General features: G+C 38.2%; 1 protein-coding gene across 24 annotated transcripts in view; it reads right to left on the bottom strand.

The window, feature by feature from the left end:
• Positions 1 to 3,137: 3,137 nt before the first annotated feature.
• The window catches only part of KCNMA1 (potassium calcium-activated channel subfamily M alpha 1), a 510,622-nt gene continuing 490,796 nt past the window's right edge, over positions 3,138 to 22,963 (bottom strand). For 7 of the 24 annotated variants that reach the window (XM_074592145.1, XM_074592129.1, XM_074592144.1 and 4 more), the window contains 5 exons: positions 21,299 to 21,493; positions 19,584 to 19,702; positions 17,845 to 18,069; positions 15,703 to 15,731; positions 3,138 to 9,909 (listed from right to left, as the gene is read on the bottom strand). In XM_074592145.1, coding sequence (XP_074448246.1) covers positions 9,758 to 9,909; positions 15,703 to 15,731; positions 17,845 to 18,069; positions 19,584 to 19,702; positions 21,299 to 21,493 — 720 coding nt within the window. In that variant the 3' untranslated portion in view covers positions 3,138 to 9,757. Of the gene's footprint in view, positions 9,913 to 15,702; positions 15,732 to 17,844; positions 18,070 to 19,583; positions 19,703 to 21,298; positions 21,494 to 22,963 lie in introns of all 24 variants that reach the window. The other 17 variants (XM_074592125.1, XM_074592126.1, XM_074592123.1 and 14 more) reach the window with 3 other exon arrangements.

Genomic DNA, 22,963 nt, shown 5'->3' with positions numbered 1-22,963 from the left:
GTGGGCTATCTGTCACTTACTATAATGCCCAATAATATCTTTTACATTATTATTGTTATATTCTTTGTATTTAAAGACATTTTTAGTGATATTCTCTATACTTAAGAGCTCAAGTCTGCAGGATTAAATTGATTTATGACTTTTTCAAAGAAGTTATGAAGCACAAACCTGTAGCTACTCCATGCAAGTCAATATTGATTAGAAGCAGGGGGTTTACATCTGTACTACTAACCCTCTGACGCATCCCTGTTTGTCTAACAGAGTTGCATATATCAATGATACAGCCCACTGTTGGCTTCTGCTGCTCAACAAACACGCCACCACCAAACAAAACAAAACAAAACGAAACAAAACAAATTCACAACCCTAAAAACTGCTCAGAAAGCTGAATTTTGGCTACTGGAGTGTGTATATATACACATTTCTCACTTCAAGATGCCTTTTTGTTCTTTCTTCATTTATTTATTTATTTAAAATGCTATGTGTCAGTCCCATGTATTCAGGGAATGGGAAAATGAACTGGTTTATATAAATCTGGTTTTCCAGTTTATGTTGTTCTCTCAGTGTGTAACATACAGGCCACCTGGTGTGACTGCACTATGATATGCTCTGGTTTAGTGCTGTTTTGTAATATGATGTGCCATCAACTACTCCCTGCAGCTGCATGGGCATGCACAACTAAAGTGGAGGTTAAAGGCCATAAACCCGGCACATACACTGCCCACACCTCTTCCGTTGTCATGTTTAGCAGATACGGTACAACCACAGTCTGGTGACAAGATTCACATTTTTCCTTTTTTGGATGTTAGCCCTGTCTAAAGTTTGTTAAGGTTCAGGGAGAGGGAGATTGCCAAACGTTAGCCCGCGGTTTTTTGCCTTTAAACTGTAAGCTCTAGGAAGGAAGCAGAGTTCTTCCATTGTCTAGGAAAAAAAATAATGTCGGTAAGTTGTTTTTGAAAGCGGTGCATCATGTCTCAGGATTTTCATCCCTATTACTGTCATTAACTGGGTACTCTTTCACTGTGGCTGGCAAAACTTGTGAGCTTGCAAAGATGGAAGCTGGGATGGCTGTAATGCCCAATAACTGTTAATTGTTTAAGGACTCCCTTAATAAGCTCTTTGATGGCCCCTTCCGTAATACTTAGAAATAGGCCTGAACATCCTCTACCTTTGAAGTGAAAGATTAACAGTCTTTCTTAAATCAGTACTTTTTTTCTAGGGGCTGCAGGTGGAGCAAAGGGTGGGGTTGTGGTAAATGAGGGGGACTGGAAAGAGGCTCATTCTTTGTGTGTGTCTTTTTTATTTTTCTTGCTACAGAAGATTATGGCAAATGTTTGACCTTGCCTTTGGGCTGTGAGGCAAAGGTTTGTTTCACAGTTTCCCTGCCCTACAATGGTACTCCTTCAATGCCCAAAACCATGCTTACAAATCACCTCATAACAAAATTCATATGTGTCATCATATACAGCAAGAGGCAATTGCATGCTAATGAAAGTGTTCTGAAAGAGTGTGAGGACTACCTCATAGCCCAGAAAAGGTGTGAGCAGCCTGGTCATTCGCTGCAACCACTTGCTGATGAGAACTACACTACTGTTTCAGGGGAACTGCATAGGGTGCTGATGAGTAACAGGGCTTCTTACCTTAGCTATTCTATTTCCAGGTTTGATTTAAGTGTTTTTGACAGCAAGCTGTGCCATCTCAGAGTCAATACCCTAAAAAAAATAAGCAGGTAGTGACATATATGCATAGATATAAATATACACATCCAACCACACTTATATTCATGGATAACTACATATAGATAAAAACCTATTTTGCGGTATGGATTCTTGTGCAGGTAGCGGACACCTGATTAAACCTGTGATGAAGAATTATCTTCCCATCTTAAAATGGGTACCTGTTCGTAGGGACTTATATTGCTGTCCCTCGCTTCCTTGTTATCATTCCCCTTCAGTAATTAGAAACCAAACTTACTAGTCAGTGCTTGACACCATGAAGGGATCGGATCAGGTCGAGGAGTAACATTTAAAGGAGATCTAGTATATATCTCCGTGCAGATCTACGAACACAGAGTAGTCCTTTCGTTGAACTGTCCTAGATAGACATCACGGGTTTTATGGTGCATAAACTTCCTTTCCCAGTCAGAGTCTCTAAGGATGGTTTTGACAGGGGTACTCGGTGAGGTTTGGACCAGTTTGCTTCACTGATGTTGGTGCTGGGCCAGTTGTTACACAGTTCTCCATAGTCCTGCACAAATACTGTCATGCATTGATTATTTTTTTGTCCCTGAAACACTCTATTTGCTTAGAAAACACCAGTGTAGCCATGTTATACCAGGTTCTTTACATTATTTACCTCCAAGTTAGGGCCAAATTAACTATTTGTACTTTTTTGGGGTTTTCTTGACCTTTAACTGCATCTTTTGCAGCGTTCTTCCCTTTCCTATCCATGATTCAGAATCAAACAAGGCTTATTATACTGTGCTGCATTACAAATCACTGTGGTGATGCTGCTGCACAGATTAATGATGTCAACTTTAATGACAAGGTTATTTTAAATAGCAGAATGCCAGCCACATGCACACAATCTTACAGATTCCAAAAGGCGTTAAATTTAAAAACATACAGTTGCATGTAGGATTGTACCTAGTTCCTGCGCTGCAATAGAAGCAGCATAGTGCAAACCTTGCAAATAACTTTTAAATGCACTTGTCATGAGAGATGAGAAATTCTTTGGACTGCTTAGCAGAATTATCACTCCATCATAAACCTGACCTAACAAAGCTAAAAGAGCCATGAGCTGCCCTGTTCAACCACGTAAAGTAGTTAAATTATACCAGATTATAATTGTATTTAAGTACATAACTGGTGTTAGGGTGATGTTTGTTCTTACTGTAGAATTATTCACTTACAGCCCTCACAGCATCTTCCACGGCAGCTGATATTAATCATTATTAGGAAGGGGCTGACTCTGGAGGGCGAGGAAGAGAGAAAGGCAGCTGGGTTAGTCTTAGTTCAAAGTACTAATAGCATTGGTTTTGTGAATAAAGTATTACTCATGACTTGATGATGCATGTTGCATAACTTTATGGGCCACAGCCTGTCTCAAAGAGAAAAAGAAAACACAGCAATCTCTCCTTCTTTTAGAACACAAATACATAAATTTTAATCTGAGAAAAATACAAAATGAAACCATGTACAAGTTATGTACAAACCCTTTTTACAGGACAATATATTTATCACTGGATATTACATATGACAAAGTCAGGTAGATCATTTCTGAGCACCAGCATTTGTTCTCTCTCACCAACCCATAATGGTAAAAAGTAAAATGATGAAGTCATACTCCTTTTTCTTGATGAACTTCTAAGTTAAGATGATAGCTGGTTGTCAGTGTACCCCTCCATCCCCACTCCCAGATTATAACTGAATAGACACGTGTAGCCATCAAAATATATTCTATATATGTGTTTGCGCGTGTGTCTTTTTTCTGAAGGAAGAAAAAAACCATCAGCCTTGAACTCTACAGAAATGCGAAAATTAAAGTTATGTCAACTTTTCTTTTTTTTTTTGACAGAGGTTAGATTATTTGCATTGGCTAAGCGTGTGTGTTCCAACTTATGCCATCGCAGAAGCGGCATTTTTTTAACTGCTACTTAAGGAAAACTTGAGATAACTGACCTGCTGACCTTTTTATGTGGTTCCCGTTGACTATCATCCAGTCAACGAAGTGCTCATATGCCAAATGTTTGGTTTCTGAAAAAAGTCTATGATGTTTTCTATTACATGTATTCAACTGCCTATATGTTGTGTTGTGGGGTGGTCTGTTTTTTTGAAGTTATAAAGATCTCCTCTAAAATGTATTGACTGAAGCAGTAAGAAGCTTTCTCTCAACTTCACTAAGGTTCTAATTTGATGCAGCGTTACTGTGTTTAGCTTCTTAAGTTAGATAGTGTTCTAAATTAGACCCGAAAGTGATAAAAAAGTATTTTATAATTATATTCTCTTCTTTCCCCCTACCCCTTCTCATTTTAACAGTTTACAGTAGTACACCATTAGATAAAACAGATACGTTAGACCAGCAGTCCTATTTATTGACTTCCGTGGAATTTAATTGGTTATATAGACTACTGCACATTAAAGACTATACAGTTTCAATGTGGCTGAATGTTCTATAGCAGAGACTATCTGTGCAGAATAGATATATTACGTGTATAAATATAGCTCTGATAAATGCTGGGGCAGAATTGTCAATACTATAGGCCTGTGTACCATCCGAGGCAGTGGCCACAGCTGAACAGCTACTCCATTCCTTTCACTATTTCAGATGGGGGCTGTACCCACACCTACTAGTATTGCTCAGTATAAAGTATACAAATATTACGCCTGCTAACTAAATATTAGTATACCTATCATATATAACGAATTTAAAAATATATATATATCCGCTAAGCCTGGGATTTTTCAAACACCCTTAGAATTAAGAAATAAAAATAAAAATCATAAAAGTCCTTGTTCATATATTGGGGATATTGGTAGTTCAGATGGCAAGGAGAGGAAAATAAAAGAAGGAATATAAAGAGCTCTCTTTTTCCCTGAATTTCGCTATGCCTCTGCCATTGACTTTGACAGATATTCCCAGGCCAATCCACTGTAAGACAGGGAAAGGATTTCTGTTTTCACTTCGTCCTGTTCATCGCCTTTCACACACTTAGTTATTTTGTTTAAGCAGCTTTAGAACTAGATATGAAAAGTGAGACACACACTTCTTTTGGTGCTAAAGAAATTCACAATGAGAACAACAGCTTTAAAAAAAAAAAACAAAAACGAAAAAAACCCAACAAAACCAACACACACGCACACAGCCTGACCTCGCTATGTGTTCATTTCAAATACATTGGGAGCCACAAGCCCTTAGGAACCTGCTCCTTGATAGAACCATTTAAGCACCTGCTCTGTGTTAACTTAGAGCCCATGTGGGGCAGGTAGAACAGAGCAGTTGAGACCTTGTTTATGGATTCGCCTGTGAGTGACCAAGCAGTGAAAACATGCACCGTTACCCATATTTAAATTATTGCTTTTTTTTGGTCATGCATTAGTTTATGCCTCCAATTATTGCGGTAGTTGGTAGATGTAGTTTACACACACAGACACACAGACACACACCCCCCAACAAGAACAGTCCTCTCTGAATGAGAATGTGCTATTATACTTTCTCCTTCATCTCCTACACTACGAAGAGTTTAAGAAATGCAAATTTTCCTTATACTGGCCAAAAAAATACAACCAGCTCACCCACCACCACGGAACAACTTATAATAAAAGGCTACAGATAATACTTTTGTCGTGTCTTTTGTACATTACATGCAAACTACTTTTTCCCTTTTCCACATTCAGCTGAGACCAATTAAGTCTTTTCACATCCATGCTGCGTGAGTCATTGGGTGGCCTTTAAAATTCAAAAATGGGGAAAAAGAAAAAAAGAAATCTTTAGCGTAGCTAAACCTGGCTTCTCGTACAGCCCCAGCTGCTACAACAGTCTGTAAGCTGCTGAAGACTCATCAACTCTTTCAAGACATCTGTGTGGCTTAATAAGGCTACACGGGATCCTCATTATCCTGAAGCTCATGGCCTTCACCTTGTATAAGCAGCACTGACTTTTCCATCAACGATGAATTGGAAACAGCCACCTGCTTGAGGACCTGGATGTGTCGTGTCCCACACGCCCCGCTTTCTCTGTCCCTACGGTTCTGGCTTTTGGACTTGCAGGGTCCCTTGGTGTTACAGGTGGAAAACAACATTGCCCGAGAGCCTTTAGCACTCTATAACTGATCATAACCCAGAGCAAGGGCGTTTGTACTTTCTGCCACATGTGCTTCCTACTGTTTGGCCATCGATGCTGATTTGAAAGAAGGAGAGCTGTTAAAACGGAGGCGGCAGTTTTAGAAAGTTTTTGAAAAGTACAAGGAAACATTTGCATTTTTTTTCCCCATTAAGAAATACATCACATACCTATCGTCTTACAAGCAGTCACATTGAGGCCTTAAAAAAAAAGTCTCATTTAGATGCTGAATATCTTGTACTTGTCACCCAAACAACACCCCATCAGAGGACAGGTTGAGCCTTTCCTCTTAGTGCTCGTGGCCTTCAGGGGACAAATTAAAATAATAGCCACAAGACAGAGAGCGAGCAAGCGTTGCGGCCGTGTGAGAGCACGTGTGTGCGCGGGTGAGAGGAGGCCCCAGGAGCACACGTGGCTTCAGCAGCGAGAGAGGTTTCTGCGGTCTCCTGTCTGCACAGTGAATATAACTAACAGGAACAGCTGCTTTTTGGGCAAACCAGGAGGAAACAGTAGATAGAATGCCTCCGTGCGCTAGCCTGTAAGCTAAAAAAAAATTATGACCACCTTCTTGTGATGATTTTGTAGCAAATAAATATACACAACCCCTTTTTATACTCTCTATATACACCCACATGTATGTGTGGACATGCATATGTGCAAACACGCTCACGCACACAGATGCGCTTTCCAGCCAAAACATAAGTTACCAAAAAACCCAAAAATCGTTTAGCCTGGATTAATTGTGCATGCAGTTAATGAAAAAGCTGAAATTCCTTCTTTTTTTCCCCCTTTTGTTGTCTTCTGAGAAAGGAGTAAGAATTATTAATAAAGATCAAAAACTTATTTCTGCATCAGTCGCCATGGGGTCTGTCAGCTGTCACTTAGGCCACTTGCCTTGATGTAACTACATATAACCGAATAGTGGTGCTGGCCTTATGGTAGTCTTTAATGGCTGAATGTCAAAGATCTCCCACAGGTTTTCTACATATTCCTCCATCTAATTGCCAGAAGTCAGTCCTGCGTCTTTGATCATCAAAAAGAGGTGTAAGAAAAGATTAATGATGGCTCTTGGCTTTTCTATAAATGGGAAATGCAAAACAGTAACTATCCCTGTTTCTCTCCGTCTCGCTTGCTCTCCACAGGTGGTGTTCTGTCTATCTGTAGTTACATACGGAACTATCTGTGCTGGGAGACAGAATGAGTGTATATTCAGATCTTGTTCTTCATTTATGTACAGTTGGCAGCATGGGGTTTTTTTTGGGTGTGACAGTTAAACTGGACAGAGAGACACACACAAACCTCAGCTACGTAGGAGTGTTGTAGTTGAGTCATTACTATGTTTTAATCCAGTGAATGCTCACTTCTGAAGGAAGGACACTCAGAAATGGCACTGTATATGGTAAAGTGTAAGACATAATGTACAGTAAACAACAGCCTTCTAAGAAAAAAAAAAAATCACATGTACTTGGTGAAGTTGAACACGAATTTCAAACATTCTCTTGTACTCAGGACCAGCTTTTTTGACCCTGGTTATAATATGAACGCAGTTCATAAGTGAAAAAGGAGCAATGACTTCAAAGTAAAGGCTTAACATGACCCAACGCAGAAACCAGATGCAGGTTATGACGTGTCACTAGCTGAAGCAGCATAGACCAGAAGAACTCACCAGAATCATCTTCTGTTTTGGGGACTGTGAGATGGGTTAAACATGGTTTAAATAATAACGGAAAAAACCGCTTAAATTGTTGTTTTACTTTGCAGGAGAGTGAAATATTTTAAACCATCCAATTTTACAGATACTGTATTAACAATTCTTGTTATTGTTTTTTAAATAGCTATTCTACAAAATGTAACATCAAAGTAGTCACAGTCCAAGAAGTCACTCCAGAATAAAGCCTATTAGGTGTTAGTATGGTTATATTTGTACTGCAGCCAGTGGACAAACATTAAAGCTGAGATAGTTTAGCTTAAATGTTGGATTATATGGTGGACATCATTGTTTTCACAATAAATTCATCTGCTTTGTATTTGTTTGATTCACTGATATTTCTCTAATGATAGAAGTACCACAGTATGTTTTGTTGTGGTGTTTAACAATTCTGCAAAATTACAAAGCCTAAAGTTAACTTGCACAATGAAACCTGCCTTTCCTGATGACTGGGTCCTATAATTTTGTTTTAATCCTTATTAGCACAGCCTTTTGTGGTTGTTTTTCTTCACACAATTGTGTCAGATGTTGCTAATTTGAGATCGAGAGAGTTAGTAAATCATTTAGAACATCAAATGCTTGGGTGGATAGATACTGCAGCACAGATATCAAACATCACATTTTTGTCTGATGGCGATAAAGCTTGTTGGTAACTTTGTGAAACTGCTGGCACAAAAGGCACCCATCAAAGGCCTTTTGTAAATTATCATAATAAATACATTCATTACTTTTATTTTGATTTGGTTATTACTGTACTTTTGTGTGTGGAGTCCCAGCAAAGTGAAAATAAATTAAAGAAAAACAAAAAAAAGCAACTGCTAAAATAAGATGTTGCTTGGTGCAGGAATCAATTGAGAACTTCATGTTGTGAGATTATAGACCTGTGGCTAAACCAGTTTTTATCCTAATCTGAACTCACCGAAAGGAGATTCAGTGTGCCTTATACCAAGGTATGAGCTATCACCAAAGTGCAAAGATCTGGAGCTAAACCTCTATCCATATCAGGAAGAATTTGAACAAAAGAAACAAGCCTGATGCGAGGCCATCAGCACTTCTGAAGTAAGGAACCAAGAAAATATGGTAGATGAGAAGGTTTATAACTCATGATTTCATGCAATATTTATGCACTCTGGATTAAAGCACTGTAATGCATGGCAAAAGAAGAGGAATTGCCAAGCTTGCCTTCTTGAAATTAGCAACTGCTGATGGCTAATGGGAAGCAAAGTGGAATTGCCAGATTTGCCATTTGTAGCAAGTGCCGCCTAGGAGCACCTTATCTGCTTGGCCCTCGGTTTAGGGTACTGATGTTCACCACGCCAGTGGTGCAGAAAGTTATCCAGGATGCCGGGCTCGTGTGTGTGTGTGTTTGTGTGTTCGTCTGTGTGTGTTCGTCTGTGTGCGTGTGCACGTGTGTGTCTTTGTCTATGTGTGTACACACGCATGTAGGGGGCCGGGGGGGGGGACGACAACAGAGCGTGTTTGCGTGTGTGGGAGTTATTGGACCTTAACATAACTGGCGACTAAGATGAGCTGTATATGGTAATAAAGCAAAGAATACTTCGGAAGAATGTTAAATGTAGAAAAATATGACTTTCAACTTTGAAAATAAATAAGTTCAGTTTATTAAGAGCTGGTGTCAATGCTGAACAAAATACACATCCTCCAGTAAAGAAACATTTTGGTGAACTGTTCTTTTTTTTTTTTCTTCTGCTTTTTTTGATTTACTAAAATACAAGTTGGACCTTTTTTTTTTTCTTTTTTGTAAATATATCATTTGCCTCCCTTAATTACATGTCCTTATAACTGTGACCATCATTCTCCTTGAAGCCAAAGACTGAGGTTTGTTTTTTTTTTAAATTCAGAGGAGTCTGGCCACATATGCAGGTTTGTCTTTTTTTTAAGGGAAAATACTTGACAATGAAAAAAAAAGAAAAATATATTTTTTTTCTAATAAATAAAAATAATTTAAAATGCTAGAGGCTATACATGACTAGTTTTGATTATGTTCATTTATAAATGAAATATTTTCCAAAATACGTGGAAGCAATATTAAAGGCAGACAAACAAAGATCTGTCTATTTTATTTTCCCATTAGCTTGCCCTTCTTAACGTCTCCATCAGTGGTTCAGCATGTAAGAGGAATAAATGTCACATCACCATTCATGAAGTTTGTCAGGCTTTAAAAAAATAGTTCTGGCCTCGAAGGAGTCAACATTCATCTTCAACTTCTCTGATTGGTGGTATCAAGCTGCTTGTCGATTTATATTGATTGATCTGATTGGCCATGTGAGTGCTCATGGGCTTGATTTGAATGTTTCTGGGATAGGCATTATCCGGCTCATCTGTAAACCATTTCTTTTCTGCTAAGGAGCAAAACGGGTAGAGACAGAATAAGGAGGGGAAAATGAGAGTTTTAATTAGTGAAGCACATATACACAGAAACACACAAAAAAAATAAAAAGGAGCGGGGGGAGCAGTCAGTAAAGTTTATAGAGAAAAAGCAATCAATAGAAGGTGACTTTGACTAATTACAAGCAGTACAGTGCATTAGATTAATACCTCTGAAAATACTTTTCATGAAAGGAGGATGACATGTTTGCAGATTTGATAGTAGAAGCTAAAGAAAACTGTCAATATGCTAGTTTGTGTGTTGAATGCAAGACAGCTCTTTTTTTTATTTTTTTTTATGTTCAGGTGAACACCCTCTGAATCATTTATTGAAAAAATGATACAAGGGTGATGCAGAAAAAAGCATGTGAGTCCATATACAGAGGAGCACCTAAAGAGTCGGAGGCATCTCTGAACCACTTCAGCCCCAGGGCGGTCGCTGCCGCTGGCTCAGAAATCATGCAGGAGAATGTAAAGAAGAACTTTCCACAGTTGGTGCTAGAAGAAATATAGGGCTTGCAGTCATGCTGCCAGATGGCTGCATTCCTGCACGGGATGGCCACTATATTGCTACTTAGCAACCTGGCTGCTTGGGTGCTGCTGAACTCTCCCGTTTGGGAAGGGGTATAGAACGTACCCGATGCTCAGAGGATTGTGGTAGGGGCTCAAGTTAATCCTGAATGGGTTGGTAGCGATACGTGACAGCAAGGCAAAGGAAGCAAGGACGTAAAGGAAGACTGGGGGGAAGCTCTTCCTTTTGTACCTTTGGGCAGTGTCTGTTTCCATGATCATAGGAAGAACTTCATGGTACCGATATAAGGTGGGCTGGGAGCAATGTGGGAGGGAGTGAGGATGCTGAGAGGCTGCAGCATTGCAGCCGTTCCCCAGCTGCTTGTGGTTGTAACCACTGTATCGCATTGTTCATACGCAGATATGGACAAAAACTTCTTCAAATTCACAAAAGAAAAAAATAATCAAAAGAATTCTCTCTTTAGAGAGCAACAACTACTGTCATTTCTTAATTACAGGCGTGCCACTTTACAAGATAGCTCTATACAAAGACTTATAAACTCCTGGTCTTAGAGTGCCTTATGGCCATAAGGCGCTTCTGCTTTGACAGCATTTGTGAATGGGGTGTGGGGGGTTGTCTCCATTTTCACCCTCTTTCCCCAAATTCCAGAGGTGGGTGTGCAGAGCAGTGGACACAAATGGTTCCGGGGATGGGATTCTGCAACTCGGGCATTTCCATTATTACATGCAAGGTTTAGTGTGTGGCACGTCAGAGCTGCTGCCCTTACATGTTTGTGCTACTTCTCACTCCAATGGGGGACCCAAAATGCTTCATAAGCTTCAGCGTCTCACTTGCACAATACAAACTGCCACTTTTGCTTACCGCTGAAACGCTGCTGTATCTGGGCTGGAATCAGGGCAGGAGTGGAAGGAGTACTCATTTTAAATAAATAAATAATTTTTTTAAAAAAAAAGGCAAAGCAAAATCCACCTTGGAAACCCAAGGATTGAGAACAAAAGCTCAGGAGGTGAAGCAGAGAATAGAAACTGGAAGACCAGGAAGAATAAAGGACAAATACCTGGTCACAAACACGTAAGAATAAGCAACTAGCTTCGAAGTTAGGGCCTCTAAAGGAGTGGATCAATTTCCAGAATTACTAGACTTCTCAGTCTCTTTTGTGAGGATGAAATTTAAACACTTGATATGGATTTTAAGCATCTACATGCAACACCCCCACTCACCAACAACAAACCCCAAACTTAAGAGGGTTTAATCCATCTTTTTTTAGATACATATGTTACCTGTGCTTACGCTTTTTAAAAAAATTAAATTGAAAAAAAGAACCATATTAGTCATTAGTGGCCTATTACTGAAGGTAAACAGAACTACTGTATTGTTTTTATGTCATTTTCTAAAATGTATTTTACTTCTTTTTAAAATATCCTACTCATTTGCGACCAGGGTAAATAGTTCCCTGCCCCCTTAAAGTTGCCTGAGTCTGAACAATGTTCAATCTCCCATCTCTCTCTCTCTCTCTCTCTTACCTATTATAATTAAGTTCCCTTTGATTTGAACAGATTGGACGTTAGGAATTCATAATGTTACATCCTGCACACTGAAGCTAACTGATTAAGTGCTTTAAATTATTCTTCCTGACAGAATGATAAAGTTACAATCTGTTCAGAGATGATCTACAGCTTGCCAGACTCCTACCGCTTCTTTCTACATTCATTTATCTTTTTGTCAAGCAGTTAAAAAAAAAAAAAAAAGCCTCAATTCCATAGATCTTTTAAAGTCATCAGAACGTCTGAATTATTAATGAGACTTTAAGGGAATGGTTCCTGATGGGGGCTGGTTTAAGAAAGGTTGTAGGGAAAAAAAAAATCTGGGAATGCGTACACATCAAAATAATTTCAGCTCCATTTAAAAAACCATTTAGTTCAAGTGTGACACATGAACCATTATGCATTTGTGGAAACCAATTTTATGTGATCTACGATTAAACTAACCTTTCAGAGAGGTGTAAAGTGTGATGGTTATCATGTTTTAAAAGCCTTGCAAGATCACATAAACAATTTCAAACTAACAGTTTTCTAATGGTTTGTGTTTAAAATGATTTTGAGGCAAGTTAAGCACTGCGAACTTTTATCTCTACGTTCTTTTTTAACATATGGTGCACAAACTTTCCTTACAAACAGAACTTGGTGCCAGTTAATTCAATCTCGTAGCAAGAAAGGGGGAACAGCGTGATTGCTAAGGATCAGGGACGAGCTGCACTGTATTTCTCAGCAGCCAGTGTAAAGCTCTCCCATCTCCCCTGCCTTCCCTGGAATTTTCAAAACAAGGCAATTATTTCTATGTTAATCCTTACAATAGCACTCATATCCAGGGAGCTGATCTTTAAAAAGACACCATCAAGTCTCTTTTTGCCTTTACCTGGCAAGTAATAAATACAGAAAATAAACAATAAATGCAGAAACTGGTAGACTCTAATTTCTTTTGCTGTTTAAATTTCTTGTTGCCAATGCGGAAACCTTGGTCTGGTCATTACCACCTCCAGCAGCAAATGCCTGGACCCAGCTTTATACCTTTCCTGTTCCTTCCCTGCACTTAAAATTGTCTTTGACCACATAGCGACGACTCTCCTGTGAAAATCCATCAACCCCTACACTTACCTTTGAAATGTGAGCTTGACACTCCTCATCTTTACTCTTGGCCACTAAGATATTCTGCTGCCAGTTACTAAATGTCCTTCTTGAATCCTTTATGCACTTTTCAGTCTTTTTTGTTATGACTTTGATATGTCTTCCATAGTCTTAGCACAGATTTATACATATCTTAAACAAACTACTTACTCTTCCCTTTAAATCTATCCAGAAAACCTTTTTTTAAAAAGTCTTTAGGTATTATATTCGCCAACTTTTTTTAAATCCTCTGTCATGTTCAGTCTGTTTCTCTCCCTTTTGGCATATGCATATTGATCCTTACCATATGTGTTTCTACATTACAGTGAGAACAGGCACAGTTTTCTGCTGGTTTTAGTTTTTTTTTTTAAGAGCTGTTCGAGAGTGTCCCTGATCTTCCTACGGTATTTGACGGGTTTGTTTTTGACAGCATCAGCTGAGAGATGTTGGAACAGCTAAGTAACTTCATGTATCAAAAGCAGAAAACATTTACTTTCCTCTCGAGCACCTGTGTTTGCAGTGGGCTATCAGCAGCCCACTGCATCCATGGAGGTTCTAAAGGCTCCATGCTCTTATTGCAAATAAATAAAAATTAACATCTTGTGTAAGACTGTTCCCTGCCGCATAAAAAGATAGAAATAATTAAAGTAAAATGATCAAAATACAGATTTCTTCAGCTTGTGTAAGACTCCAGCAATTCTCTCCAACAGATTTATTGTTCTGGTGCTTTAAAATTTCTGTCATTAATTTCGGGCTGAGTAATCAAGGTTGAATAAATGTCACTGTGAAACACCCTTTTTTCTGAGCAGAGTCAAAGAAAGTACTAGCTAAACATGACACCATGATTTACTAAATCTGTATTCTCACCAGAATCCCAGGTTACCTTACAATTGTTTCAAACGTGAATTTTTTTTTTCTTTTGTGACACTTGCATTTTCAAACGAGTCTGTATGTATGTGCTTGTGTGCCTCCCCCCCTCCACACAGGCAGCTTGTTTATAGCTAAGTTGAAAATTCACCCGTGCAATTTCTTCCTGTATGAGAAAAAAGTAACGAAAGTTTCTCCTCCCACCTCCTGAGCAATTCTTTCTTTGGCAGATGAATATTTTACACGTGGCAGGGACTAAATAATTTGCAGGAAGGGAGAGAAGAAACTCTTCTTACTTTCTGTGAAGTTCGTTATTTTGCTTCAAGGAAACCAAAGTTTTGGGACAAGAATGCTCTTTGGGACTGGCTCTTGTTGATTTTTTTATTTTTTAAACTAGCAAAAGTCTTACTTTTGACAATGGGCATTTCACTGGAAAATGCCTGACTCTGCCAGTTTAGGCTAGTGGGAACCCATGGTAAGAACCTACAGGTTTGCTAGATGTGATTTTGTGTCAACACTCAGGTCAATGAAGTTACTAATAACCTGGTTTCCATTGTTGAAACCATGCTGGGACTGATACAAGTGGCAGGACCTCCATTTAAAGCTCTAAAATGTCATCTCTTGACATTAGTGTTGCTTTTCCACTTTCAAAAACTAACCAGGGTAGCTACTAAGAAAGTTTGACTTGAGATAGGTTTCTGAACAAACGGGAGATTTTCTGTTATTTTTCAAGATAAAAAATGTTGACAACATAACATAGTTGATTTAAACATTCCTCTACTTGTAAGGACAAACTTCCCAATTTCATTAGTATATCCATATCAGAAAATCTTCATCACTGTAATAAACTATTTGATCAATTTGACTATAGTTAACAGTGAAAATGGCACATGGTATAACTGAAAGTCAAAACTTTAAGCTTCTGACTTTAGGACAGAAGAAGGAGGAGAATTAGAATTCAATATGATTTGAAGAATTCAGATTTACATCCATATTAGTTATTTCTCTTCTGTTGCTCACAAAATAGACCAGTTGCTTCTCTAATGTACACTGTCTGTATTTTTTCTATTTGAGCTGCACAGTTATACAAATACTATTTTTTTGGATAAAATCATTATGTAGTATGTGACAAGTGGCTTCATATTAACACCCTGCCTTCCTCTGCTAAATGGAAAACAGATAAAACATTAATGGAAAAGCATTTTGGTGTCAAAGCCATTAACATTCTTCCAAAATGCATAACTGCTCTCGACTATCTTCAGTCAATATTGCCAACATAAAAAGATGCTCATGAACATACACAGGGGACAGGGGAATAGGGAGGGGAAGGGAGGAAAGGAACTGGAATGAGGAATGGGAAATTAAAGTAATGTCTGCACCAGGGTAGGCATCTTCATTGAGCAGGAACCTGGGTGTTTCCAAAAGGACACGTGCAATTAGAAAGGCAAGCAGATGAGAGGATAAAAAATAAAACAGGGTTGAGCAACAGCAGCAGCAGCAGCAGCAGCCAGTTTTACTTCTGGTTTGGAGGGAAAAAAAAAGGCAAAAGAAAACCAAAAAACAACCAACCAAACAAACAAACCAATAACTGAATAAAGTTTGTAACTAATTTTTTTTTAATTTCACAAGTTTTCACAAGGACAAAGTTATAGAAGGAAACCCACAGCAGTTGCTAGGTCATGCAGAACCATTAATTGTCATACCTTGGCCCATTCTATTCATCCTTGTTGCACTTTAGAAAAAGAAGTAAGCTATGTAAGTTTTACAATGCTTTTAAACTGTCATATTTCCTGTTGAGCACTTTAACTGGCACATCCTTGTAGTAATAAATATTCTTGGGGCAAAACACGATAACTTTCTTTCCAAAAAGAAACACATGAATTTGTCTTTATGGTGACGAGCAACTGTAAATAGACTCATTTGTAGGGGAGCATCCATAATTTGCAACGTATTTCACTGATAGGACTTACAGCTGCATTTGAATGCACACACACATATATACTGTATTCCAATCATTATGCTTAACACTGCACAGTGGTACTTTCTGTAGCCCACTTATATGGTTCCAGGTTTTGTCAGTAAAAGTGCTTGGCTTCATTGTCAATTCACACAGCAAGCAAATCTTCAAAATTATCATGCTCGGGGAAGGGAAAGGTAGAAAACAACACTAACCATAAAAGCACCTTGTCTGGGTTGGCAGTTACAATGCTAATCACTCCCACATCCAAATACTTATTTTCTGTCTGCATGCTTTCTTGCTGGGTAGCCAGGGAAGGTGGTATGTGTTTCTGGCCTCCCTACCCTGGAAAACTCTTCATATCACCTATAACTAGTACTATATTTCAAAAGGCTGGCATTTGAAATAAAAAAAAAAAAAACGAACCAAAAAAACACAAGCTTGAAGTATCATTCCTATGGCTGTCTAGGATAGGCTCCTTTTCACTACTTTATTTAATTCCCTGTGACAATTTTTGTTTGGCAAGGCGTGCCATTGGTGAGAATCTGCAAGAACCGGACTCTGGCAAGCGCCTAGAAGATGATGCCTCAGCACAGTGAGTATTCCCACCCCAGCCCTCTTCTTCTGCTCATTAGCTGTCTAGGGCACGGCACCTTTTCTTCCCGAATGGGAGAGACCGTAAAGACACGCAGTTGTCTTCCCCTGTATTCCTGCGTACTGGCATGCACCTGTTGAAAAGAACCAGCTAGAACATGGAGCAGGATTTCTGGAGGATCTTTGCATATTAGGACTCTTGTTGGAAGATTTATACCACCACTCTAACTTGGAAAAGTTAAACTACCATCTGGGGAAAGGAACAAAGTCCCTCGAGATCTGATACTTAAGCATAGAAAAATGCTTGCTCTTTTCTGAACATTATTTATTCTGTACATAAGGTGACTAATTCACCTTTTAAAGACGTAAAAGTCCCAGGAAGGCAGTTTTTAATGACTTACATCCAATATTTATGATACATATGGCTTTTTATCCCAAATGTCAAAAGTGAAAGAAAATATAGCTATTCATGTGGCAGTATAAATAGACAGAATAATAATTTAATATGCAATTAGACTCTTTCTAAACTTAAATTAAACCATTGGAGTTTTACAACTCCATGCCCAGACAATTTCAGTGTTAAAGGGGAAAGACATTATCTCCAAAAGGCTAGTATTTTAGATAAAGTCCTTAAACAAGCAGAAAAGTCCCTGATGTTGCTTTGGTATAAAGCAGGTGCGCAGCAATAATCTATACAAAGAGTGTAAGCCCTATACAATATAAGCTTTGAGAGTGAAAAATCAGTAGGGATGTGTTGGGTTTTTTTTGTTGTTTTTTTTTGTTTTGTTTTGTTTTGTTTTTAAATGGGTTAGTTTTATAAGCTTCAAATAAATGTAACAACTCTTGTAAATATGAATATAAAAAAACCTACCGCAACATACATCAACAATTCTGCACTAAATGACTTTCATTGTGTAAGTCTGACATCAAGAGCAAGTGTTCATGTTAAATATACTCTGTTTTCTGATATGTAGAGTAACTGCAGTGAGTTATTTATGTTTTCAGTGTGCCTATGGGTTTAGAATTTTTTTTCTCCCCTAGCATCATAAATAACTTTTGGTCCGTCTGCTTTGTTGCTGTTGTGCTTAAGGGTTTTATGGTGGTGAAATAAAAATGACAATCACATGCACACTGTCATACATATGCAAAATATGTGTACAAAAAGGGAGAACTCCATGGGAAAACAGGGAACATTACTGCTGGAAACATTAACTGGGGAGAATGGGTGGTGAATGCAAGTTTCACACACAGTGGGAGCAGGTACACATATCAAAGTCTATCTTCCTGCACGTACTTCTGTTTTTCCCGGGAATCCCTGGTCTTGGTGCGGTTCGGTCGGTTTGCTGTTGATGGGATGGAGTGAACTGATGAGCTCTTCTTACTGGAAGAATAGGAGGAATGGGAGGAATGAGAAAGACTGGCCCGGGACTGGCCAGCGTTGTGGTCAAACTGCATCAAACAGAAGATCAAGTCTGTCGGCACAAGCTCAAATTCATACGGTGGGTTTGTGATAACATAACTGGAAAGAAAGGAAGAAAGAAAGAGAAAGCAGGTTTAGACTTTTGCTTAAAAAAATCTTCTGCAGTTGTTATCTCCTAAACATTTGCCCAGATTTTTGCATTTATGTTTCCTTCAGTGTGTACCTAACTTTAGCTCACGTAATGCCCATTATGATTTAGGACCTTCTTACGTCAGATATCACTTTTTGTATCTTTTCTGTTGCACAGACGCGCTGAGTGCGAGGTTCTTCAAGTGAATCACATCATGATTTTTCAGAGAAGACACCATACAAATCACCCTCCTTTCTCTAGCTGCACGGTAATGCAATGACTCTAGCAAACAGGTTTACGTATTGACAAAAAACAGTAACATACCCACCAGCAACGGTATTTAAACAATGGCTGAAAAGCAGGGAGAGGAGGATTTTAGGTGCAGTTATACTTAACTACATATTTACTCTATATTTATTAGATCTTTAAATACTGAAACCCCACCTTCAACTAACCCCCTTTCAGGGCAGGAAGGGCTTATGGACCCTGCTGCTAAATTTTTTCCTGCATGTGAAAAACATATGTGAGCAAGGCAATAGGGATTTTGTGTCCAAGCAAGAAATGAGTAAAAATTGATCACGAAGCTCACAACTTCTTTTCAAATTAATTCAGTGCTCATAACCAATCTGGCTTAGTTGCCTCAGGGACAGAGATCACTTATTTATCCAACAAATAATCTCAAGTATAGCAAGTACAGTGTAAATCTAAATGGAAAATAATTTTTTCTACCCAATTTGTCCAAATCCTTACAGAAGAAACCACTTTGGTGGGCTGCAGGGTTGTTTATTGCCATGTTCAACACAATAATGATGCTTTTTGTAGAGAATGAAACAGTAACAGATGGTAGATTTGTGATAGTTCTGGTATGGGTCTGTGTGTGTATTTCTAGTAGGCACTTAATTAAGACGCATTTCAAGTAAGCTGCTAAATGGCCTTCAGTTTGCAAAGATGGAACAGTATCTGCTCTATTTAAAGCACTGAGGTCAGCCTTGGTGCTACTGGAGTAAAAATGCAGCCTACCAAGAGAATGGTTTCCATTAGCTGGAAGAAATGATTATTAGATACAGATAGTACCAGTGGGAGGCAGGAGTATTTTCTGAGCATTCAGAAAAAAGGAAGTCTAACTACTATAATCTAAATTGTTATCCAGTAACTTACAGCTGATTGATATAAGCAAACTGAAGTCCTTTCCTTGTATGCAAGCAGTGGATCATCATAAATCAAACAAGATAAAGATATGTTCTGAAAACTAACTTTAAAAATTTGTTATTAAAATTAGCTGAAAAATTATGCTATGATATCCAGCCTATGATTTAAACTCAGCGAAAGTCACCACGAAGTTTTCAAAGAATTAGTTTTTGTGGCAGTTATGTAAACAATAGAGCAAGCTCTCTCTTTTAGATTTATTACAGGCACCAGGATCTTCCTCGCTGAGAAGACTGAAGAAGAGTGAAGCAGAGATGTTCTAAAAGGCTGGACTTACCGTTTAGTGCATTGGCTGGGAGTACTTAGATGTGCATCCCTTAATCGATAAATTCCAAAGCAAAGCATATTGTATGTTTTCAGTGCTTTACAAAATAGATCTCCATAACAACCTCCGTCCTAGGAGAAAGGAGAGGGGACAAAAAAAAAAAAAAGAAAAGAGAGATAACAGCACATTTTTTTTTCCTTTCTTTTCTCTGTTAACACAATGTCAGGGAACAGGATTTTCAGTATGAGCCTGTACAAAAAAGGCGATGTAAAGACAGTCTGTTGTTTGTCACACATGAGGATCTTTTACCCAAGGAAATGAATAATCTAAATGTTTTATTTCAAATAAGTAAGTATGTAAAGTGATCATTATTTTGGAGAGCCTTGGTCCATGAAATGATGGTAAATTGGGAAGAGTGAGTGATTTGCTTTAAGCTGGAAGTATAAATTTTGGTACCAAACAATGCATATTCTACAAATTACATTAACTGTGGTATTAAAATTGTTAGTATTTTTGACCCTTTTTTGGCAGTAGCCATACTGTTGTGTAGACACATAAATTCACTGGGGAGAACAACCACAATTAGAGTTATGATGGGTTAAAGGATAATAAAAGATCTCCCACTTTAAAATAATGATGAAATTATTTTTCATAAATAATATAAAATGTTTTGATTAGCAAAAAAAGTTTAGATTTTATAATTTGTATATCTAAAATATTGATTCTTAAGTAATGATGAGTGTTAATGCATTCTACCACCACTGATGTAGTGCAACCGAGGCTCTGGGGAAATGGCATTTGAAGGATTGGTATTGCTTGTTTTATTTGTGAAAATGTTATGCACATGCCCAAGTGTTTTGATGAGCTGGTAGTCTCAGCTATGAATGGACCTCTACGTGAACTGAAAGGCTGTTTACTTCTACCCATGTACTCTCATCACCCTTAACCTGGGATTCCCTGTCATTTCTGTGAAGAAGGTGGCTCCATTCGTTTTGAACAGAGCTGGTGAACACAAGGTTAATTTAAGACACATCAAATCCTACATCATCATCATCAAAGCGAGGTGGGTGCTTTGGGACTTGCCTCAAGATTACAAGATTTGGTCCAGAGAACATTGCTAGATACTTCTTTATTCAAATGCACCATTTTTTAAAGATGGTTTGTTTATTTGGTTTTGTTGTTTTTTGTTTTTTTTTTACTTCACTCTTTGGATAGTGGAGTCAAAATGTGAAAAAACTTAGGATTTCACAAGAATTTTAGTTCATCCAGAAACAGCATGAAACAAACCTTACAGCTTTGTTTTCAAGCTAATAAGCATATTTTCAGCAAGAACTGGAAACTCCACAGAAAGACTAAATAGGCTTATCAAAACCCAACAAAGGGTTGACCTAAAAATAGATATTGCTAATGTTTGCAATGGATTATTATTAGAATGGTTACATCATCCAAGTCAGCTCATCAATTTCTTCAGCTGACAACTAAGAAGGGCCACAGGATTTTCTGTACGGAATATGCAGGCAAGGAGCCTGGGAAGTCATATAGCTTCTTAAAAAGGGTAAGAGCAAACCTGGCACCCTGTGCTGTAAATTGTCAAATGATCCAAAAGCTCTATTAAATTAAACAATAGAAGTTATACGCTAATGAAGATAGATTTTTTTAAGTCGATCTGAGAGAAACCAAATAGATTACAGCCCAGCCTTGGTCCTACGTTTCCCTCATGATCTTACCCCTAGGTCTGCAAACGGCCCATCATACAAAGCCAACTGAGCAACTCGACACCTGTCCCTGTTTGCAAGTGTCTGGGGCGTGCTGTAACCTCCTCTCAATGCATTTTCCTCAGCAATCAGTGCTTCCAGCTCTGGTGTGGCTCCTCCTGTTACCAACGTCCGTATCAGTGTGAGGATATTGTCATTGAAGTATGTCTGCAGAGATAAAAGAAAGCTCTTTAAGCAAACACCATTAAAGTCACAACTGAAGACATCCAAATTACAACTTTTCTGGGTTTCTGCTGTTTAAAGTTCTTGGCTGTCTCTTCAAATAATTTTATATAGAAAGTGAAAAGACAGCAGCCTCCAATTACTCTATTTTCTTCTATCCCATTAGGCCCCTATACTAGATCCTTCCTTTTAAACACCAATTCAGGCTGATTTTTATTAAAGTACAAAAATTTGAATGATTTATGTTTCCTATAATTGGTGTTAGTAGTGATGCGATGACTGCTTTCCTTCTCATTGCCTTCATGTCTAATAATGGGCTTTAGGACATGTAATTGTAAAATTCAGACCACATTTAAAGCTTACACGGGCTAGATTGCCTTTTTACTCTTGTCACCAATTCGTTGGGGAGCTGCCTTTGTGCTGCAAATGTCATTACTTATTACTGTGGCTGGACTCTAGCAGTCTAACCGATGTATTGTACTAAACATCTTATTACGAGACTTGACAGTGTTCAGACATAAGCATGTATCAATTAAACATCTTGAGTTCATTCCAGATAAATGTATGATGAGTTTGGGATCCTGGTGGTCCTTTTAAAAAACTCTAGGGTATAGGGTAAGTGTGGTTTATTAGGGAAGATTTACTCCACACTGACATTTTGCCAGCATCTGTAGCATTGCTGGTCTGTCAGGCAAACAATGGGTATTTTAAATATTAATTTAATGCCAGATGAATGATTTTCAAGTTCACTTAAAAGTATACTGGTGTAGTTCAGAGATACTCAGTTAAATATCAGCCATGTAAAGTACTGGGCAAAAAATAATGCTGAACGAAAAAGGAGACACCATCACTTACAATGTCACTAACGTCTGTGTTTTCAGAAGCTTTGCAAGTGGGGGGGGCATACGAGAAGGAAATGAGCTCACTGTAGAGTGCACAGGACTGACATTATTGGATTTGTGGATTCCATTACTAGATTCACGACTTTTGTTGAATTTAGGATTTGGAACAAATGTCTGTAATCCAACCAAGTAAAAACGACAACTGAATTCTCAAACAGCGCTTGTTGTCCAAAGATAATACTTTTTAAATAATACTTTTCAATGAAATGCATTGCTCTAGCCATATAATGTAATTGTATTTAATACATGGGTAAACTGAGGTACAGGTTGAAATATTTTATCCTGACATCAAAAAGCAGAACTGGCTTCCCATCCATGTTACTTTGATATTCTATCTCTGTATAATGAAATTTCAGTTTTATTGTTCGCTTGAGATGACAGATAAAACAGGAGAAAATGAATTCTGCGCAGCAACGTTTTTCACCATTACATTGAAGTTTCGTAACTTCAAGCTTCTCTGCTTATTTACATAGGCATATACGCCATTCACCTGTTAACTAAATTAAAATGAGAGGAACATATTGTTATTGTTATACATGCCCTAAAGCAAATA

Source organism: Larus michahellis, chromosome 6 (genome assembly GCF_964199755.1).
Source record: "Larus michahellis chromosome 6, bLarMic1.1, whole genome shotgun sequence".
Taxonomy (NCBI): Eukaryota; Metazoa; Chordata; class Aves; order Charadriiformes; family Laridae; genus Larus; species Larus michahellis.
This window is presented reverse-complemented; position numbering and strand designations above follow the sequence as displayed.